General features: G+C 46.5%; 1 protein-coding gene across 4 annotated transcripts in view; it reads right to left on the bottom strand.

The window, feature by feature from the left end:
• Positions 1-883: 883 nt before the first annotated feature.
• The window catches only part of znf469 (zinc finger protein 469), a 190,381-nt gene continuing 171,205 nt past the window's right edge, over positions 884-20,059 (bottom strand). For all 4 annotated transcript variants that reach the window (XM_080438311.1, XM_080438310.1, XM_080438312.1 and 1 more), the window contains one exon: positions 884-14,270. In XM_080438311.1, coding sequence (XP_080294437.1) covers positions 2,042-14,080 — 12,039 coding nt within the window. In that variant the 5' untranslated portion in view covers positions 14,081-14,270 and the 3' untranslated portion in view covers positions 884-2,041. The remainder of the gene's footprint in view (positions 14,271-20,059) is intronic.

Raw genomic sequence — 20,059 nt, 5'->3', positions numbered from 1 at the left:
TTATTAATAGCTTACTGTTCATTCCAATTAAGAGCATGCAAACCCATCTGCACACATTCTGACCTTTTTGTTAGAGGAGTCAAAAGAGTCTGAGAGAGAGAATGTGAGATATCTACCATAATCCATGTTAATACCATGTTATTGTATTTCCCACTGGCTGAGACCTTGAGCTTCAGTCGTGGAGTGAAAAGATAACCTCTTTGCTTTCTTCCTTCTCTGCCTACCTATACTGCATTTCTCAATTCCCCCCCCCCCCCCCCCCCCCTCCCCCCCCTCCAGGTCCGTGTGCAATTTAGTGGATGATGTGAGACCATGGCTGCACCTCGCATCCACCCCCGGCCTCTCTGTATGTCTGCCGCTGTGCACTATGGCTTTTTATTCCTATGTGATGATGGAATATGCTCGGGTAGGAATAGAAGCCATTTTACACACGGTGAGAGTGCGACGTGAAAGAAGCATGACAGAGGTGTGCATGTGTGTGTGGGGGGGGGGTCCTTTCTTATCCTGCCTGCTCATGTGCTCTCAGAGGCCCGGCGTCTGGTTTTTGATCAATCATAACTGTTTAATGTTTTCCCTGTGGTGATGACATGTTTAAGAGCGTCTTGTCAAATGATGTACAGTCAAATCCTCAGGGCCAATTTATGCAGCGTACAAATGAGCTTACGGGTCCATTTGGTTACATTTGTACCAAATGGAGTTAAATTAACACTCAGGATTTTACTGTATAGTTTTGTGTGTCTGTGTGTGCACCTGTTTCTGCCTCCAGGCGCACACAGCCTCCCTGCTCCCTGCGCCTGATGTGTGCAGTGACAGCAGCATTCCACAGGGACGGAGGTGGAACATTGTGAAACATCATCGTGAATAAAGAACAAAAAGACATGAGCAAGAAGAGACCAATACGGATCTTTAATAACCAGCGATAAAAGAGGCACTTAGTGAACCACTTTAACAGCCTCCGAGAGGCATTTTGCATTTCCCTTTCTTCTCACTCTCATGATTCATTTGCACATTATTAAAATAAAACTTTGACATTGAGCATTACACCAGAAAATAATCTACCTACAATATTATACAATATAAGATACATACAGTATAAACAAGATAAAGCACCTTTTTTGTCCTAGTAAATACTATTCATAATTAAACAGTTGGAATACAGACACAGATGATTCAGGTTGTGATGTGTGTGTGGTGATATCAGTGCATGGGAAGAACTCCGTAATACAGGTCTCAGGACTGTGATGTGTCCTTACATGCACCTGAGTTTATACAACAGAAGCTTTCCTAATTTCCTTTCCTGTTAGCCTACAGATGAACAACTTGGATGGTTTACACAGTATCTTTACCATTTTTAAGAAACTAAAGAGAACCTCTAAGCACAGTTGGATGAATGTAACTGCTACAGATCTGAACGTTCCCTTCTGAGGACACTGGCATTCACATTACAATAAAAATATAACATAGCACCAGTTAATGTTTATACAATAGGGCTAATACAACGAATGTCAATGCAGTACAGTAAAGTAAAAATGAATACAAAATTATAACTATTTTTGTTCTTTTCTTATTTTTGAAACATGTACAAAAGGTGCACAGACAATAGTCCAAGTCAGTTATGATGTAATTTGGTCCTGTTGCAAAATACCCACAATGACCTCTTAAGATTTGGTGAATGCAAGGCTGACATGCATTTCTTGGGGGGAAAAGGTTGATATTTTGATGTGTTTTTCAAGTATTATTATTTTTTCTTTCCTTTATGTGAATGAAATGTCATCAATGAAATTAATAATATCCAACAAAGGAATAGCAAAAATATTTCCATGATTTGCCCAAATAGCATTGTTGACTTGAAAATGCATATCTGCAATTAGTCCTCACATTTGTGTAATAAAGACATTGCAAAAAAGAAGACATAAAGTGACTACATGACTATTTATAAAAAGCATTTCACAGAAAAGGGCCGTGCAATCTCATTCATCATAATGAGTCATTTGTGATTGTGAACTTTATTGTCTCTTTTTCACAGATCCCTCAACCCCCGTCAGTTTATAGATTCCGAAGTGTCCTTCCTTAAAGGAATCTTAAAGCTAGTGAGTTTTTGGCCAAATAACTGGCTCAGGAGGTGGTTTTGGGACTCTGCCGTCCGGTAGGCGTGACTTTCCATCGACCTGACCCCCATCTTTGGCTTAGACTTATTCAAGGAATTGTTCATAGGAGCTGCTGACACTTTAGAGACTGGAGAATGCAAAAGGCGTCCTGAAGGTCCCTTTTTGGCTTTATAGTCACCATTCAGGTGGTGCACCTCTGCTTTTTTCGGTGCGCAGTTATCAAGCAAGTTTCTCTTTGATTGCAAACCCAAGCTCGCAGTTTTGTGCTTTGGGACTAATTTGTTGCTAACAACATCGTCCCGTACTGAAGAAAGCACAGGGTAGTCACTGGGTCCATCCGACTTCCTTTGCAATGAGGGAGCCTCACATTTGCTGGGGCGAAATTTCTTTTTAGCCCTGGCGTCAATGCCAAGGTTCTCTCGCGTGGCCGGTGAGGAAACCCTTTGCAGGCTAAGGGGCGACTTTATCTCTTTTCTCCTCTTTTGTTGCCGCAAAGAGTCTCTATCTTCATTTGGAACTGAGCCCTGTGAGGACAGATTAGAGTGGAAGACTGGTGTTGAGTCAATAGCCTTGGGGCTAATAGTGGAGTTGTGTTTACTGTTATCAGTTGTTTTGGCTGGGAACACTTTGTCTTTATTCTGACTGCTACCTTGCTGTTCAGCACCATTAGATAAGAAAACGTCCTTCTGTTTGCTGCCATTGCTGTAAGTTTTAGTTGTATTCTGCTCACGCTCCCTCTCTTGCTCCATCATACTGGTGACAACGGGTGACTTATGCTTTGTTGCCTCAGGTGTCTTTGTACTGCTCTGATTTTCTCTGCAGCTTAAAGAATCCTCATTAGATGGGATTACAATGTTATTCTCTGACCTTTTCTCACCAGCCTCATCTTCAACAGAACGCTGCTTGCCATTAGCCCCCACCTCAGCCAGTTTACTCTTCTCTTTTGATTCAGACCACTGTGATGTGATCTTGTCTCTGATACAAAGTGAATCATCCTCCTCCTTCACTTCACACGGCTCAGTAATTGATTCCCCATAAACCTCTTTATCAGGTGATTTAGGCGAGGGACAGGGGTCGATTTCCTCTGCTTTGGGAGTAGCCGATTCTGAACAGCCCACAGGAAAGGTACATTCAGAGTATTCCTCTGCAGTATCCTCTGTCTTTACGTCAGTGTGATATTCAGCTGTGCTGGTCTGCGTGAAGTCGTCCGCAGTGGATATAGTGGGTTTCGATGAAGGCATTTCGGAGTTGTTATTCAAGTGCAGCGAGCCGATGCTGGCAATGCCACTGTCAGAACTGTTCTCTTGCAGACTCTCTGAGAGAATTTTCCTCTTCTTACTCGCAGGCAAATCACATTCTTCCTCTTTGGTGGCAGATGCTTTGACAGGTCTGAGAACACCTCTGAATTTGAAAATCTTGTTCCCCCCCGACAAGTGCTTTTCCATATGCCGGTCAAACTGCTCCTTTTTAGAGAAGGTATAGTTGCATGTGCTGCAGATGAACGATTTCTTAATGACATGCATAACGTCGGCGCAGAGCTCGCAGGTGTAAAGGGTGGTATGTTTTGAATCCAGCTCATCGACCTCCTCGTGTTCCCTCTTCAAGTGATCTTTCAGTTCCTGGGCTTCATTGTAAGTGACCGGACATTTGTGACACAGGAAAATCTTCTCCAGGTTGTGAACCACTAAATGTCTCTGAAGTTTGAATGGTTTGGGGAACTGTTTGCCACAGTGGTGGCAGTCTCTGGAAGGATCTTTACAGTTTGGGTGCATCTCCACGGTTTTAGGCGTGACTGTTTTATGGAGGACCTCGAGTGGAGTTAACGTACTCTGCTTCCCACTTGCTCCACTGCTGACTTTTGTCTTGTGAACTCTCGGCTCGGCTCCCTCTACACTTTTCCCATCTGCAACAGCACTGTCTGTAGCCACAGCTTTATCCTGCTCCTTGGTCGGTTTACTTGTCTCTCTGTTCGATTTGCTGGGGCGGTGCTGCATGATGGAGGTAATGAAGTTCTTCACCGCTGTCTCCTGCATGAGGCATCCCGAAATGCCCAGCATGTGCGTCTGGCCCTTCCGAGCGAACTGGGTGGCATGCTCTCGAAGGTGCTCGTTGTACATCCACACGTCTGATATCTCCTTCAAGCACATGCCGCAGGTCCAGATCCCTGCCTTGTTTTTGGCATGCTTCTCCCACAGATGGTCTCGCAACTGCTCCCTGGAGCTGAACTTGCGCTGCACACACATGTAGCACGTAGGGGGCGGAGAGGGGTTGTGAGAGAGCTTGTGAAAGTTGAGCTCCCCCAAGGTGAGGAACCAGGTGAAGCACACTTTACATTTGTACTGCTTATCTTTCACCTTTATGCCGCCCTCTTGCCGTTTCCTGCCTCGCCGCTCAGTAGGTTTCTTGGGCTTTTCGACCTCTCTCTTCTCGGCATCATCATTTACAACTGGAGGAGTCACTGTGATGTCTTTATTGGAGTCAAAGAACTGGATCTCAGGAAGTTGGAATGTAGTGTTGATGTTTTGAATGTCTATGCTGTGGAAAGCTGGTGCATTGTCCGTGACAGTTGTCTCCATGGGGGCAGGGGCTGGGGAGGGGGCAGTGGGCAGGGGGCACGGTGTGTTTGGCACGTCTGCGTTACACGGGCCCGGGTCAGACGACACTATTGGGTCTGCAGTTAAGCTACTGATGTCACTGGAGTCATTCCAAGCTATAGAGGATTTATCAATGGTGCTCTCCGGTGGATTCAATGCATCGCCGGCAGGCTTTTCATTGTTCTCATGATTGTCTTTGTGATCATTGTTAGATAATGCCTCAGCATCACTTTTTAAGGTGCTGTTGTGGCACATATTCAAAATGATAGCGTCGTCTCTTGATATGGTCTCGTATTCACAATGGCTGTTCTTGATGAATGTTTCATGTGGTTGGTTTTCGGTGCACTGAGTTTTATTTTCAATAAATATTTCGGGGGGAGGGTAGTCGTGATTCAGGTGCGAATCAGGTGACAACTTCTGCCTCTTGTTTTTCTTGCTGTAAACCCTCGGACACTTTTTCCTTTTCATCTCCTCATCTCTGGGGAACAGCTGAGAGAATGTGGTATCATCATCAATTAAGGCCTTGAGAGTGGGACTGAGGCCAGGCGGGCTAGGCGGGGGCGGAGACAAACAGGGGACAGGACTGACCTCGTCTGCAGGGCTGCTGCCTTTCTCACATTTTATTTCAACTGCAACTTTCCTAAGAATTTCTTTGGCAAGACTTTCTCCTGATTCTTTTTGCTCACACATCTCGCTGGCGTACTCCTGTTCAGACTTCTCACATTCTTTAGTAACATTCTTATCTACTGCACAATCCACTTCATCATATGTGCATGATTCTGCCTCTTCACTGGCCATCTGTGGCACGCCCGTACTTTTCACCTCTTCCACCTCTGTGTCGTTTTCCTTTAACTGCACCGTTTCACTGATTCCATCTGTCTCTTGTTTGGGAGATACGGATGTGTCTTCGACACTGCAGCTTGAAGCAACGGGGAGGGGGATTTCCTGCGTCTCAGTAATGTTTTTGTCAGGATGATTATTGATTTTCCCTCGCTCCTCTGGTGGCTTGCATGTTTCTTGTAATGTGCGGTTTTGGAATTCAGGAGTTATAGCTTGCAGGATGTCTGTCTTCAATATATTTAGGAGCTCATCTGAGAATGGATCCATCTTTATGTTGATCTCACTATTTTTGTTTTTCCTTGATTTGTTGCTCTTCTTTGCCTTTGGCGCCGGGGGAGGCACATGAGGAACTATTTCATCCATGAGTATTGGTGTATTTGTTTCCGTGGTCACATCCTCCAGGATTTGATCTGTGGCCACTGGTTTAGATGTGAGAATGTTATTGCTCATCTCAGTGTGAGTCTCAGCTATCCCCTCCGCTTTCTCTGGGAAACAGAACTGTGACTCATCTTTATGCCCTTTCTCTGCAGTTTGTGATGTTTCATAAATACGCATGCTGCCCTGACTTGATGTTGCATTGTCCAGGACAGCATGTCTGTCAGTTCTGATCAGATGCTTCATGGCCTTATGTCTCTTTAGCCCCGGCACTGTCCTAAAACACATAGAGCAGATGTCGCAGAGACTTCCTTGTTGAGTGCTGTTCTGCATGTTTGTTTTCTTTTGCTCCATCTCTTCTTGCACCTGGTGGGTTACAGAACAGCACAGGTCAGTCTCTAGTGTTGGTTGTGTTTCTGCTGACTCTGGTGGTAGACGCGTATATTCACAGATGATCGGTGACTTCGGAGTGGGTGGAAGGTCTGGTGCATCCTTTCTGAGAGGAGCAGCTCCTTGTTCACACAGAGACCCATGTGTGTCTACATTCTCTGGTTCAGATTTGCTCAGGAGGTCAGCGTGTATACTCAGATATTCAACAGATTCAAGATCATTGTGGCATACCTCTATGTCCGCCTGTACCTTGTCATCGGAAGCATCAGTGCATTTGATTTGTGCTGGGAGACCCAATGCAATGCATGTAAATTGCAGACTCTCTTGGATGATGCTTCTGTCCAAGGGTTCAACTAGTTTAGTTGGAGGATCTGATTTTAACGACATTTCTGCATCTGTGATTGTTGTGGTTTCGTTGGCTGTCAGTGCTGCTTTGTCACCACAAATACTGCTGTCATCTCTTGGACACTGCTTGACATCTGGCTCCTCTTCAACTCTGTTAGCTGGTGAGATGGGGATGTAGTCATATTGATTCAACTGTGGAGGCTCATCTGAGATGCCATCATAGTTCAGTGGGCTAAGTTTGAAATCATACATTCTGTCTGTCTTCGAGAGGGCCTCTGATGCATCTGTTGGTTCACCTGTACTCGTGAGGGGGAGTGGAGAGGGGACAGTCGCTTCAGATGTGGGAATTTTACAATCGATAGCCACCAAATCCAGGTGAGGTGGACTTATGAGAGAATATTCCATCTCAGCTGCTCTGGTCAAAGGTGCATCGATCAGCAATGCATTGTTGTCATTTTGTTCATCACAGTCCTCTGTGTGGGATTGCATATGCTGAAATGACCCTTGGTCACTGGTCATATTATCACTTTGTGACTGACCTGAATCCTCTGGTAAGACCAGGTCCTCTGTGGTTGTGTGAGAAGTTGCGAGAGCAGGACTAGTCGGTGGTGCATCAGCTTGTAGAATAAGACTCTCTTCCATTTCATTCCCCATATCATTCCCTGTGCAGGGTGAGTTCTGATGACTTGCCATGTGATGGATGGGAAGATGCTCTTCAATGTCTTCCATGTGTGGTATCTCGGGTTCTTGTTTTTGAATGGTGTCAAATGTAAGAGCCGTTTCAGGTTTTGTCTTGTACTGAAACGGAACAACCGCACACACAGTGCTCTCCAGTATACAGTCAGTCTGTGTGAGACTCAGCACACTGTTTTCTCCCTCTATAAACTGAGTGCCTTGAATGGAGGAGCAGTGAGTCGTATGTTCTATGTTGTTTTCCATCAGTAATGGACTGCAAGGCTTGTCTGTGGTTATTATCTCCATGGGCATGTTGGCTGTCTCACTGCTGCTGTAAATCTCAGGAGGGCTACAATTTTGAGGGGCAGTGGAAGCATTTAGGTCATCTTGTTTTTGTTCATCATCTGTGACTTCACATTCTCTCCTCAGTTGATCAGAGCTCTGCATTTGTGGTTCATGTGACAACAATGAATTGCTGGGAATGTCAGCGGCTCTTTCTTGCCATACTTGATCCACGACATCATTCACGCTGTCCTTCATTTCCGGGGCGGTGTCATGTAGAAGCGGTGGTGCTGAAAGAGGGCTGTCAGGCTGACAAGTGATGGCCCTCACCGCTTCAATTGCCTCATGGCAGTCTAAAGCAGGGCTCTCTTGAACGTCGTTGATGTTTTGTAAGAGTTTATCCATGTCGTCCCCTGCATTAGAGTCCTCACGGGCCTCCTCGGCCTCATGTGTGTCATTCATTTCCATATTTGAGCAGTAAACTGACTCAATCACATTACTCTGCTCAGTAATATGCTCCTTGACTGATATGACTTTAGTCTCTGTCTCACTGTCACTGTTTTCTGTGGGTTCCCTTGGTGGTAATATAACTGTCAGTTTTTCATCCTCTGCAGGGTCAGCGCTGCTGCAGAGCGATGGCTGTGACTCACTCAGAATGAATTCAATATAATTTTTCCTCTCATTGATATTTAGAGGTGATAATATATTCTCCTTCTCTGTAATTGCTTCCCTTTCACCATCATGTCTTCCCTCCACTGTGTCAGTCACTTGACATTCAATTTCTAGATGCTGTGGACTCTTGAGAGGATTGATATTCAGCTCCTCTTGTCCTGATATAATGGGCTCCTTTTTGAATATGGAATCAGAAATCACCTCCAGGCTTTTCATCAGGTTTTCGGCATATCTCTTCTCTTCCAAAATCTCCTCTTTTGTTTCGGCATGAGTTATTTTTTCAACACTCGCGGCCTCCGAGTTTTGCACTTGGTGATGTGGATGTCGTTCTACGTGCGTGACTGCGTTTAACATGTCGGGCGTGTCAACCTCTTTTTCAGTAAAATGCTCGAGGACTCCCGAGTCATTGTGTGTTGGAGTGTGGGGACTGTGGTGTCCACTCATCAACTCAAACTGGAATGGACTAGACCATGGAAGGCCCGGCTCGTGGAAATGCTCCGATGGCACATTAGTGACTGACATGTCCATGGTCTGCACAGGGCACCTAATATCCAGACCAGTGTGTTCATTCTCTGAGGATTCATCACTCAGTCTTAGAGGAGAGAACTTGCTCATTTGCAACTGTTTGGGGGCCTCTTCGGCTTGTAACGGCGGGCTCTCCATCTTAGTTGTCTGTAGCTGGTTCTCAAGTTCAGTCACTATTCTCTTTATCTCTAGCTCATCCTCTGACGCGCAGCTGTTGAGATTTGTGCCGTAGTCCATAATCTTTTCTGGCAGTGACAAGGGAACATGACTGTAATCTGACTTCTTTTCATTTGTCTTCTCAGAGTTGCCTTTGTACTGCGATATCTCATCTGGCAACATTGGGCTGACGTCAACCATAAGGCCCCAGTCCCTTTGTTCCAAAAAGGGCGAGAAGGATGATACAAACTCTTCTTTTTTATCATTTGTGCTCTCTATTGTGCTGAAACTCTCTTTCTGCAGTGGCATGTCTGAGTAAAGGCCATTGTCAAATTCTGCCACTGTCAGGTCACCAAACATCGATGATGTGTCAAATGAAAGAGGGGATTTCAGAAGACCCTGGTCCTGGTCCAAGGGGTAGGGCAGAAGATGTGATGAATCTTTCTGTATCAATGGACCTTGGGGTTCAGGTGGAGACAGGCACACTTCATTCACCAGAGCACTGCACAGAGTTGTTGTTTTGGGGACTAAGTCGTCGACTAAAGAAATGTGCTCTTTCATTGTGTAGACACTGTCATTATGTTTTTCAAAGGTGGTGCTGTCTGACAGTTTAGACTTTGATGGCATTGCCCGGGGCCCCTCACTATCTCTTCTTTTACGAGTTGATCTTCCCTTTGGGTTTCGCTCGTTCTTATTATTAAAATCAGCTGGTTCTTTGTTGAAGGTGGCAGAACGTGAATCTAGCTGTGACTGCTTGCCGCTGGTACTTGTATACTGTGCTGATTCTTCTCTGGGGGGTGTATTGTCTACTATCTGTGGGGTATTTCTATTTGAAATGTCTGCTATACAAGTGTCTCTGTTATATGACTCCAGTCTCTCTCTTGACGCTGTGTGTGAACCCCTGCATTTGTCAAGGTTTTTGCCTGCTCCCCTTGCTTTATGTAATGGATCAGCATCTTCCACGTTCGAACAATGGCTAATCAGGGCCTCCGAGTTGTCTTTGCTAACAGAAAGACTAGGCTTATCAGAACTGTACTTTTTGGTAGATTTTGTGAACGTAAGTGCTAGCTGTGTGCTGGACTCTTTTGGACATAACTTGTGTGGTGAGGACCTCTCATAGGTTTTCTGTTCCGGGGAGTCTTTCCTCCTAATCTCCATCTTCTTCTCACAGTCGGAGTCAGTGCGGTCCGTGCTTTTGGGGCTGTTGATGCTGTCGCTGGAAACACTCACAGACGTGCTGAGCTCGCTGCTGGTGGACGACCTGCTCCCCCGCCTCCTGAGCTTCTGATGAGAGCTGTGTTTCTCAGGGGAGAGAGAGACCTCCTCGCTCTTCTTCACCTCAAAGCACTCCTTTGACTCGTGTCTCCACGCGGCTTGGTCTCGCTCACTCCTCGCTCGCCATTTGCACTCCTTGGTGTATGTGTATTTACACCGGCTGCTCTGGCTCAGCCGGCCTTGGCTCGCTATCTTTACCGGCTCACACTCGTCGTCCGAGTCTGAGACGTAGTCGTACTCTCCAAACGCCGGGTTCTGCACGGTGGGGGTCAGCCTCTCCATCACCAGCGAGAACTGAAGGTTCTTGGTACCTTTGACGTGGAGCTTGTGAAGTTTATTTTTCTGTTGCACTATCTTGTGAATGAGCTCTTTGCTCCAGGTCCCCCCTCCGGTTCGTTTCCTCTTGCTCTCTTTCACTGTACTTTTTGGGGTCGGGGACGTTTGGTTCGCTGTGGAGGCTGAGGGATGGATCAAGCTGCGCAGCGCCGAGCCATCTTGGTAGCTCTTAACACCGCAGCGCTCTGAAAATTTGCTGGATAAGAGGAACCTCGGAGCACTGGTGTTTTCATCCTCACTCTTGCACAGCTTTCTTGCCTCTCTCATTTTGCTGTCTTGTTCCTTGGATTTCTCCTCCGAAGTGATTCTTGAATTTTTATGAGAGGCCTCTTTTTTCATGTAAATTTTCTCATCTTGCTCCAAATTCAGTGCCATTTTCTCCAGTTTGCTTTCTGTGTACCGTTTATCTATCTCGGGGCTTTTAATGTCCGAGTCGTAAAGATACTTCCCCTGCATCAGACTCCTGTCATCGTCTATTGCTTGCCTACTTTTGCTCTCGAACACCATCAATTCTTTGGTTTTTATTAATTGTCTGTTTGATGTTGTTTTGACAGTGGTGAGGTCATCGTCAGCAAAAGCATCTATGAAGCTGCTGTCAATTTCTGCATTGTCTGACTGATAGCCAAGTCCGTTCAGGGCTTCTGTAATTAGACTGTCTAGCTCCATTTCCAGGTCAGGTAGGGGAACAGGGAGGATGCCTGGGCCAGAGATCATCGGATCCTCCTTGTTGTCCCCTTTAGATTCCCCGTCAGACATCAGCTCACCATTCTTATTGAGCCCCAACAAAGACAGGTGAAGGTCAGACGGACACCTTGGCATGGAAACATTCTGACATGAACCAGACCCAGACGATAAAGCTTTTGACATTTCTGCAGAGAATTTCCTGCTACCTTCCACTTTTGATATGTCTTTGATCTCATTTTGTGAAAATGCACTGTGCTGACCACAGTACTGCTTATGGCCCAGGAATGAGGCCAGGTTATTGAAATTCTGATCACACTGCTTGCAAGTCAGCAGCACGTCTAGCTGGTCAAGATTTGCTGTGGCTAAAGAGGTGGCTAACTGGTGTGCAGAGTATGGCGGTGGTGGTTGGTGGTGATCTATTCCGAAGCTGTCCATATAGCCCTTGTTTCCATCCACGGCAGTCTTTGGGTGTATGCTGTTCTGCAGGAAGCTCATCATGTCATCTTTGGCTCTGTCTGGGCCGTAGGGTCCATTTCGGGGGGTGTCGGAGTGAAAGTGATGGGGGTTGGTGTTTAGGTGATCTGAGGATAACTGAGTTTTGGCTTGGTGCTGGTGATAAAATGGTGGCGGGGGACCTGGCTTTGGTGTTTGACTGTCCTCAGAGTTTAGGTTAACAGGGCTGGTGGAGGCTGGGGAGAGGGAGGAGCAGGTGCTACTGGAGGTGGGGTTGTGGACCGGGGAGGGCAGAGGGGATTCATAGGGCGATACCATCATAAGCCCCATAGGTGGGACTTGTACAGGGGGGTAATTGTAGTTTCTTGATGATGCAGCTGGAAGAGACTGATTTAGCCCAAAATATACAGGCTTATTTTTGGACTCACACACTGGTGCGTGGCTCATCTCTACTTTAAAAGAAGACATTGTGCTGCTGCTGTGTTTGACAGATTCCTGTCTTTGGTTAGAAAAGCCTTCACTGTTTCTATTGCTTTGGAACGAGCTGTTCTTATGGGATTTATTATCATCCTGCCATTCAGAGGGGGAAACCATGTAAGCCAATTTTTGATTGCTAATTTGCCTAGATAATTCAATTCTGTTTTGACTAGGCATGGCAGAGTTTAGGCGTATCTGCTGCCAGGCCATTCTGCTGCTTTTAGATGAATTTGGCCTTTGCTCAAGTGCTGGTTGGTTCTGAAACTGAAACTTATCATTCATATCAGCATATGGAATGGTGTTTTGATCAGCTGGTGAATATGACTTACTAGTTCCCTCCCAGGAGTGTGGTAATATACTGTGAACTTTGTTGATGTTTTTATCAAACGGCACTGAGCCCATATGAATGTTATTCAGCGGAGGGCTGCCGTATGTTTTGTTTGGAAAGTGCATTTGGGAGCTGGGGCCTTGTGCAATATTTCTTGCATGGAGCACACTTCCTTGGATGTGTGCTCTCTGGCTGACAGCTGTGTCTTTGGGGTGGCAGCTCCTCTTGCTGGCTGCAGTGATGGCTACATCCCTACTGTCTGCTTGTCCAAAAGCCTTGCCACCCTCTGGCAGGGCGCCCTTCCCTTGCTCTGACTGCTGTGAGCTTGAGCCAGAGCTCTCACTGCTTGCCGAGTCCTCATTCTGACTCCTTGGACAGTGCATAGAGGACACTGCCCCTTGTGGTGACTGTATGTACTGTGATGGCTGTGGGGCGTGGGAATAAGATGTTCTATCCTCTGACTGCTGTTCATTATTGAACTGTGTGTTGTTTTGAGAAACCTCCTGGCTCTCTCCGGGCGTGAAGGAATAAGAGTTATGAGTTACATGAACAGAACCTAAAGAGGAGTCTGTGAAGTCTTGAGACTGGTGGTTCTGTTCACAGGGAAAGGGGTCCGACGTTGAGTCTTCCATCAACTGATATCCATACTGAAACGGCAAAGTCACAAATGTATTCGCTTTATTGGCCTCTGTGAGGGCAGTGGGCTTCTGTGAGGAGATTGCGTAGTTAGCACCATTAAAAGTCCTTTCAGGTGACTGCCACGCGTTGGAGCTACTCAGCTGAAAGTCTGTAAAGAGCAGCTGGTTGCCAGGCTGTGCATTGTTGCTCTCCATCGGGCCTGGTGGCTGCTGCTGCTGCTGCTGCTGCTGGGACAGGGGTGGATGCTGGTGGGTGGAGGCTCCACCTGCGGTGCTGAGTGCCTGTGAGGTATAGCTTGGGGCGGTGAGGTTAGAGGAGGCCTCCTGGAAGCAGCGGCTGTAGTTGAGCTCCTCTTGCTGCAGCTCGGCCTCTCTTTCCGGGATACTGGGCACGTGGAATCTGTAGCTGCCCGAGACTGGGCCGCGACTGGCTTCCAACTTCTTGGGTGGCGAGACCTTCTGCTGCGGGTAGGCGATGCCGATGGTGGGGTTGGAACGTGGGTTGGTGATGCTCAGCCTGTACAGCTGCTGCGGGTTGCCCCGCTCTGACTTTCCGGACCGCTTGCCCTTTTCGCGGCCACGGCTCTTTCCGCTCGGGGACTGGGGGCTGCCTTTGCCACTGGGCCAGGTCCTGTCAGTGGCAAATTTAGTTCTGTTCTGCAATGACCTGAAGTCGATCTTCCCCGTTTGCTGTGGCCGTATCACAGCCTCGCGTTGCTGAGTGCAGTCTCTCTCCTTCTCTAGTTTGTCAGTCTTTGCCTCTCTGCTGCCGCTGCGGGCCTCAGTGCCGGTGCTTGGGAAGTGCTCTGAAGACTCTTGTGTGCTGCTGTCACTGTGCTGCTGCTCCAGCGCCGTCCCCTCATCCTGCAGTTTGGACTCAGCGCCCAGCTCTTTGACGGCGTACGTGCGCTGAGGCTCTCCTGCCATGGTGCACGGGGCACACTGTGAAGGCCTGGTCCTCAGAAGCGCTGTCTGGGAGACAGGGGCATGGTCCTCTCAGTTGGTACGGATCAGTAAAGGTCCAGTGGCAGGGACTGCAGGGAAAGGGCCGCTCGCTGCAGGCTCATCTCTTCACTTTCATCATGAACCACCGATCTGGCACCAGCATACAGCAGACCTGCAACGACAGAAGAGAGATGGGGGTGTGATTAAAACCATTGTCCAAGAAAGAAAGTGTGCAAATGTGCGAATTGATGTTGACAACACTAGGTAGAAATGAACATTCATTTATTCATGCATTAGTATAGTCAACTGAATTAAAAAAAATCACACCCTGTGTGAAGTGGGCGGTGTCTTGCTGTCTAATCACAATACTGAATGGAGTCAACCAATCATGTACAAAAGATAAATACATTTATTGAAACACTCTTTATGATGGAAGAAACCATAACTTAAAAAAAAACAATTTATGGTTTTTTTAAAGTTATGGTTTCTTATATAGGGCTATGCACATGTGTCATGTGACACTGGCCAATCACAGTCCTGAATAGACTGTGATTGGCCAATCACGGTGCAGGATAATTGTACAAATTTCCAAACCAATTATCCTGCACATCACGGTGCAGGATAATTGTACAAATTTCCAAACCTCACTTATAGGGGCGGTTTCACCGCCCAAAAAAGGGAAAAAAATTATTTCTGATTATAGGGAAGCAAAACACTTCTAAAACATTTTGTTAATTAATGAACAAGATAAAAAATAAATAAGGTGAATGTTGCTGTTTGTTAATTGAGAATATACAATTGTATGGCCTATTACTAATACTATGAAGTCTGTTGTGATGGTCAATATGTGCACACTGCAAGACTATACTGCTTTTACCAGTAGAGGGCACTGTTGCAACATTATACAGCTGTGCTTTTACAGACAGCACAAAGAGCCAGTGTAATCTCTGCTGTATTCTATGATATTCAAGCTCCCACGGAAGATACTGGCAACACACTCGTTCCATATTACTGACTACTACAACAAACAGCTCTAATAATTTCAAAGCACTGGTTTCTTGCCATCCATGCTCAACAACTGACACCAAGTGAACTGATGGATGTACGAGAATCACAGACAGAACCCACTACATAAATAATCTGACAGAGAAAAGAAACAGTTTGTTCTTGAAATGATGAAGCGCGTCGCAGCACTGAGGATGAGAGGGATAACATAAGGATCCAAAAAAAGGCGCTGCCAATGCATGATTCACAGACTCCTAAAGTGCAGGGACACAATACCACAGTGTTCTAACGCCGTAGAGGGCTGCAGGTTTAGATCATGGAGCAATATCAGGGATTAGTCAGTCAGCCATTGACAGCGAGAAGGGCGAATGGGCGCGCTGACGTTTGTTGCCTTTCCTCAGGCATCCCAGACACCGGCGCTCAGGTCCCAATTTACTTTGGCGCGACCACCGCCGCTGCTTTCGTTTGAGGTCAGCCCAGAAGCAGCTTTGGAGCTAGCACCAGAATGTCATTTTCTGGGCTCGTCAGCCCGCCAAACATCCCATCCCTCTGCCTCGCCTCCATTTCCATCGGCTGTTTCCCCAAAAGCCAGCGTTTGAGTTTGGTGACAGCGTGAGGAAGAATGTGGCGCTTGTGAAGCACTGTGTTATGTCAGGTCTGTCCCTCAGCTGATGGCTGAGACTGCCTATGCTCCCCGAGCACACTGCCACCACAACTTCCAGAAACCCGCCCACAGCAGAATGCATGGCCTGTCTGCGCTGCCGCCTTCATACACAATTTTGGGGACAGGGTGTAAAAGTGTATACACTGTATATACAATGTACTAGAGAGGCAGGAATGGAGGCGTTTAATTGATCCATATTATGGCAGCACAGCTAGCATGCAAGTGTGGCAGTAAACTATTTTAGCCACAAAATGATAAGTTGGAAGGAGGAGCAGACATTAAAATCCACCCTCATCATCCCTGTGTGGTTGTAAAGGTTGACATTAAGCTCGGTACCATGTCGCCGAGTGTTGGGCTTAACTGCTCCTCTCATTGTTTTAAGTAAATAGCTGCACACACATGTACAAACCCACAGCCGCCCACCCACCTAAACACACACACACACACACACACACACACACACACACACACACACACACACACACACACACACACACACACACACACACACACACACACACACACACACACACACAGTAAAACCCACAATTAGACACACTTTCTTTGCCCTATGGCCCACGGTCGTGTGGCCTGACCTCCATGACACACAGCTGCAGATCTCTCTCTAGGTGAAGCTCACAGTCAGATCATAGCCTTGAGATTCCAAGTCATTCTAACTGACTATATGATTTTGTTCCCACTTCAAGTGAGAAAATGCAATACAAATGATTGGATCTTGTTTTTGACCTTGGTTGAAAAGTATTTGCAAACACTTTATGTACTGTAGATAGTCAACATGATACAATAGATGCATATCTCTACACATTTCTTTAATAAATTGATCTGTTAACAACATGTGGAATGCATTGTATCTCTCTCTCTCTCTCTCACACACACACACACACACACACACACACACACACACACACACACACACACACACACACACACACCCACACCCCCCCCCCCACACCCACACACACACACACACACACACACACACACACACACACACACACACACACACACACACACAGAAAGCATTAGAAAGCATAACATTTCATGAACATTTCCAGTTACAACAAAGTCAATATTGCCATGGCAAAAAAAACTGTGGCTATGACAGATTTATCCTCTGCTTCTGCTAATGCTCAAATACAAAGCTTTTTATTTATTTATTTATCCCAGATGGTATAAGTAGAAATATCAAATATCAGCCTGGATTCTGCAGTTAAAAAAGGAACAAACCAGCTGGTTTCGTAGCAGGATAAAAAAAGAAAAAAGAAAATCCTAAAAGGAGAGAAGTCCCAACCATGGAAATACCTTCAAAGCACTATTCAAAATGTGTACTTTTAAATCCTCTGCATGGCTCAACTTACGTAAGAATCCAGAGTTCCTTTGACAGTGGCTTCACACAAGCGTCACACAAAGCTCTCCTAGAAATACATGCAATTCTTTTGCTTGCAAATGAATGGTGTCTTACAATAACGCTTATGGCGTGTATGCATTGACGGAAAACATTGCTACTGTATGTCTGAGCCACACCTACATTCCTTTCACTATCAGATCATCTCAGCACTGGGGGGGATATGATAAGATCATTTACCATTCCATTAGCAAGCACTGATGCTCAGGTCTATACTGTACGGTGACAGAGTACACACAAAAGGTATCCTCTGTGAACTCTGCCAAAATAACACAACTAGCTAAAGCAAACCAAAAGCAATCACCGCAAAGTATGGACCACTTTTCACTGATATGCCTGTCACTTAAAAACTAAAATAGGTGGAGGGAAGGTTTAGCGTAATGACCAGGGGCGGTGCTGCGCTATGAGCTTGTATATCTGCTATTTTTGAATAGCCAAATAAATCTAAAAATGACAGAGATGGATTGAATGGGTTAAGCTATAACTAGGCTAAGTTTGAACTTAGTGTGAGGTGGTGCAACTGGCCCCTGCAGCTGCTTTAGCGGCTGCATAGGGAGAGACCGCATTGTGTTGTTGACTGCTTTATAGTGTGAATGCGGGCTTGCAGCTCCACTGCAGAGGATTGAAGAGACTCTAGGGGGCAACTGCTGTAGACCGGTTGGTCCCACAGGGGGAAGTTATTCAGCATGAGGTCAGGGCCCTGTCACTGGGACAGGGGAAGGACAGGGCATGGAGATGTAGAAACCAGAGATGGCTGGATGCTAAACGGTAGCCGGCGTGCAAAGATACCACCTGACACGTGGAGTGATGAGCTAAGTACCTGTGGTGTTTTTATGTCTGGGGACAACGGATGGAAATGTGCTTCTAGCTAAATCCGGCATGTTTACATGAGATCATGTTCAGTTGATTGAATTCACGTTCATGTATTGAATGTTCATTAATGTGCATTGTCCCGTCTAAATAAAAATAAAAGTAAAGTAAAATCCTTGACGTTAGCTTAACCACATGAGCCCTAGTGTCCCTATTCTGGGGTGTACTGTACATCATTCGGCAAAAATAGCACAATCTACAAGCTCATAACGGCCACTTTGCAACGCGTTGTGAGCTTGTAGATCGGCTATTTTCAGCAAGGAAATTTGGTGTAGAGGGAAAAAAGGAGTGGACCAAGTATAGAGCCCTGGGGGACCCCTGTCAACTAAGTATATAGGATTTAAATGGTTAACTCTGGACCCATAATGGTGCATTCGGACACTCGGCGTCTCATTGAAGATTTGACTGTGTGGCCCTTTTACTTTTATCCAGGCATAGATGGGTCACTCCCTGGCATGTGTCTCCCCATCTTAACCTGTCCCGTCATCCCCCAGTCAACCTCCCAGAGGCATTTAGCAGCTTGGGACGGAGGGCTGGAGGCTGGAAGGTCTTGGCCGGGTTTGGGCCTGGCTGTGAAAAGTCACATCCCCTCTACAGCTCTGTGCAATCTGAAAGCCAAAGTGTCTGCTGCTTGCACTGCCACCGGCTGGATGGGGGGGAGGGGACGGTCCAGGGGCCTCTGATCCGCCGGGCAGCGCTTGATCCAGCTCTGGAGGGGTCAAGAGCCAGAATCATACATCACGTCCCCCCGGTCGTGTTTTTCCGCCCAGGCCAGTCGATGAGGGGCGGATGCAAAGAGACACGCAATTCCCTGACAACAAAGAGGGCCGTGCGAGGATCGCAGGGGCCTTACAGAAGTAGCACCATAGCCCGAGCTGTTGGGCACACAAAGAGGATGGGGTCGTTTGTGTGAAACGCCTGGTTCACTCCCCCGCCGCCCCCCTTCTAGCCCTTCTAGTCCTGGTAGCTACACAGCAAAATTTAACTTTGAGACTGTAAAAATGGGCTGTAAAATACGTAGTATTCATTTAACAAGGAGAGTGTCAAAATTAACCAGTACAGATCCATTTTTACACTCTGAGTTAAACTGTAATGCTTTAACCACATGAAGCCTAGCATCCCTATTCTGGGGGCGAACATTCTGCAAAAAACAGCTACAAGCTAACAATACGCTTGTAGATCGTCTATTTTAGGTAAATATATTTGGTTTAGAACTAAACCAGGAGGGAGCCTAGTACAAAGCCCTGGGGAACTTCAGTCAGATGAGTATATAGGGTTTAAGTGTTCGGATTTTGCTGTGTATAGAGCAGCTCTGCCGTCATGCCAGTCTCCTCCATCACAAACCAGAATTACTTTTACACACAGACGTTACACACATCAATCTGGTAGTTTGGTGGCGTCTATGACAAAGCTTATTCTTTTTTTTTATCTCAAAAGCATAAACCGCTCTTGGCCAATGAATAAAGAGAGAGGGTGGTGGCAACAGAATTGTTAGCTGGACTTGATATCCAAATCCCACGGGCCGGGCCTAAATTTTATTCCATTAAAAGTGCATTTCAGTTGCTTTTACAAGGCAATTAAAAGCGTGTGTGTTCTGCCCGCCTGGTGTCAAATCACCAAGCCTTACCAGCATTAGGTCCCCATATGGATGCACCAAAACGCCACCCAGGAGTGTGTCTGTCTGTGTGTGTGTGTGTGTGTGTGTGTGTGTGTGTGTGTGTGTGTGTGTATGTGTGTGTGTGTGTGTGTGTGTGTGTGTGTGTGTGTGTGTGTGTGTGTGTGTGTGTGTGTGTGTGTGTGTGTGTGTGTGACTGTGTGTGTGACTGTGTGTGTGTGTGTGTGTGTGTGTGTGTGTGTGTGTGTGTGTGTGTGTGTGTGTGTGTGTGTGTGTGTGTGTGTGTGTGTGTGTGTGTCTGTCTGTGTCCATAGATTTCTGTTTTACTCAATAGGTGGGTAGGCTGCACTGTTTTTCTCTTAGAGTGGGGGGGGGGCTTGA

The sequence above is a fragment of the Gymnoscopelus braueri genome (genome assembly GCF_963280865.1).
Source record: "Gymnoscopelus braueri genome assembly, chromosome: 9".
Lineage (NCBI taxonomy): Eukaryota > Metazoa > Chordata > Actinopteri > Myctophiformes > Myctophidae > Gymnoscopelus > Gymnoscopelus braueri.
Note: the sequence above shows the minus strand (reverse complement) of the source record. Positions and strands in the feature narration are given on the sequence as shown.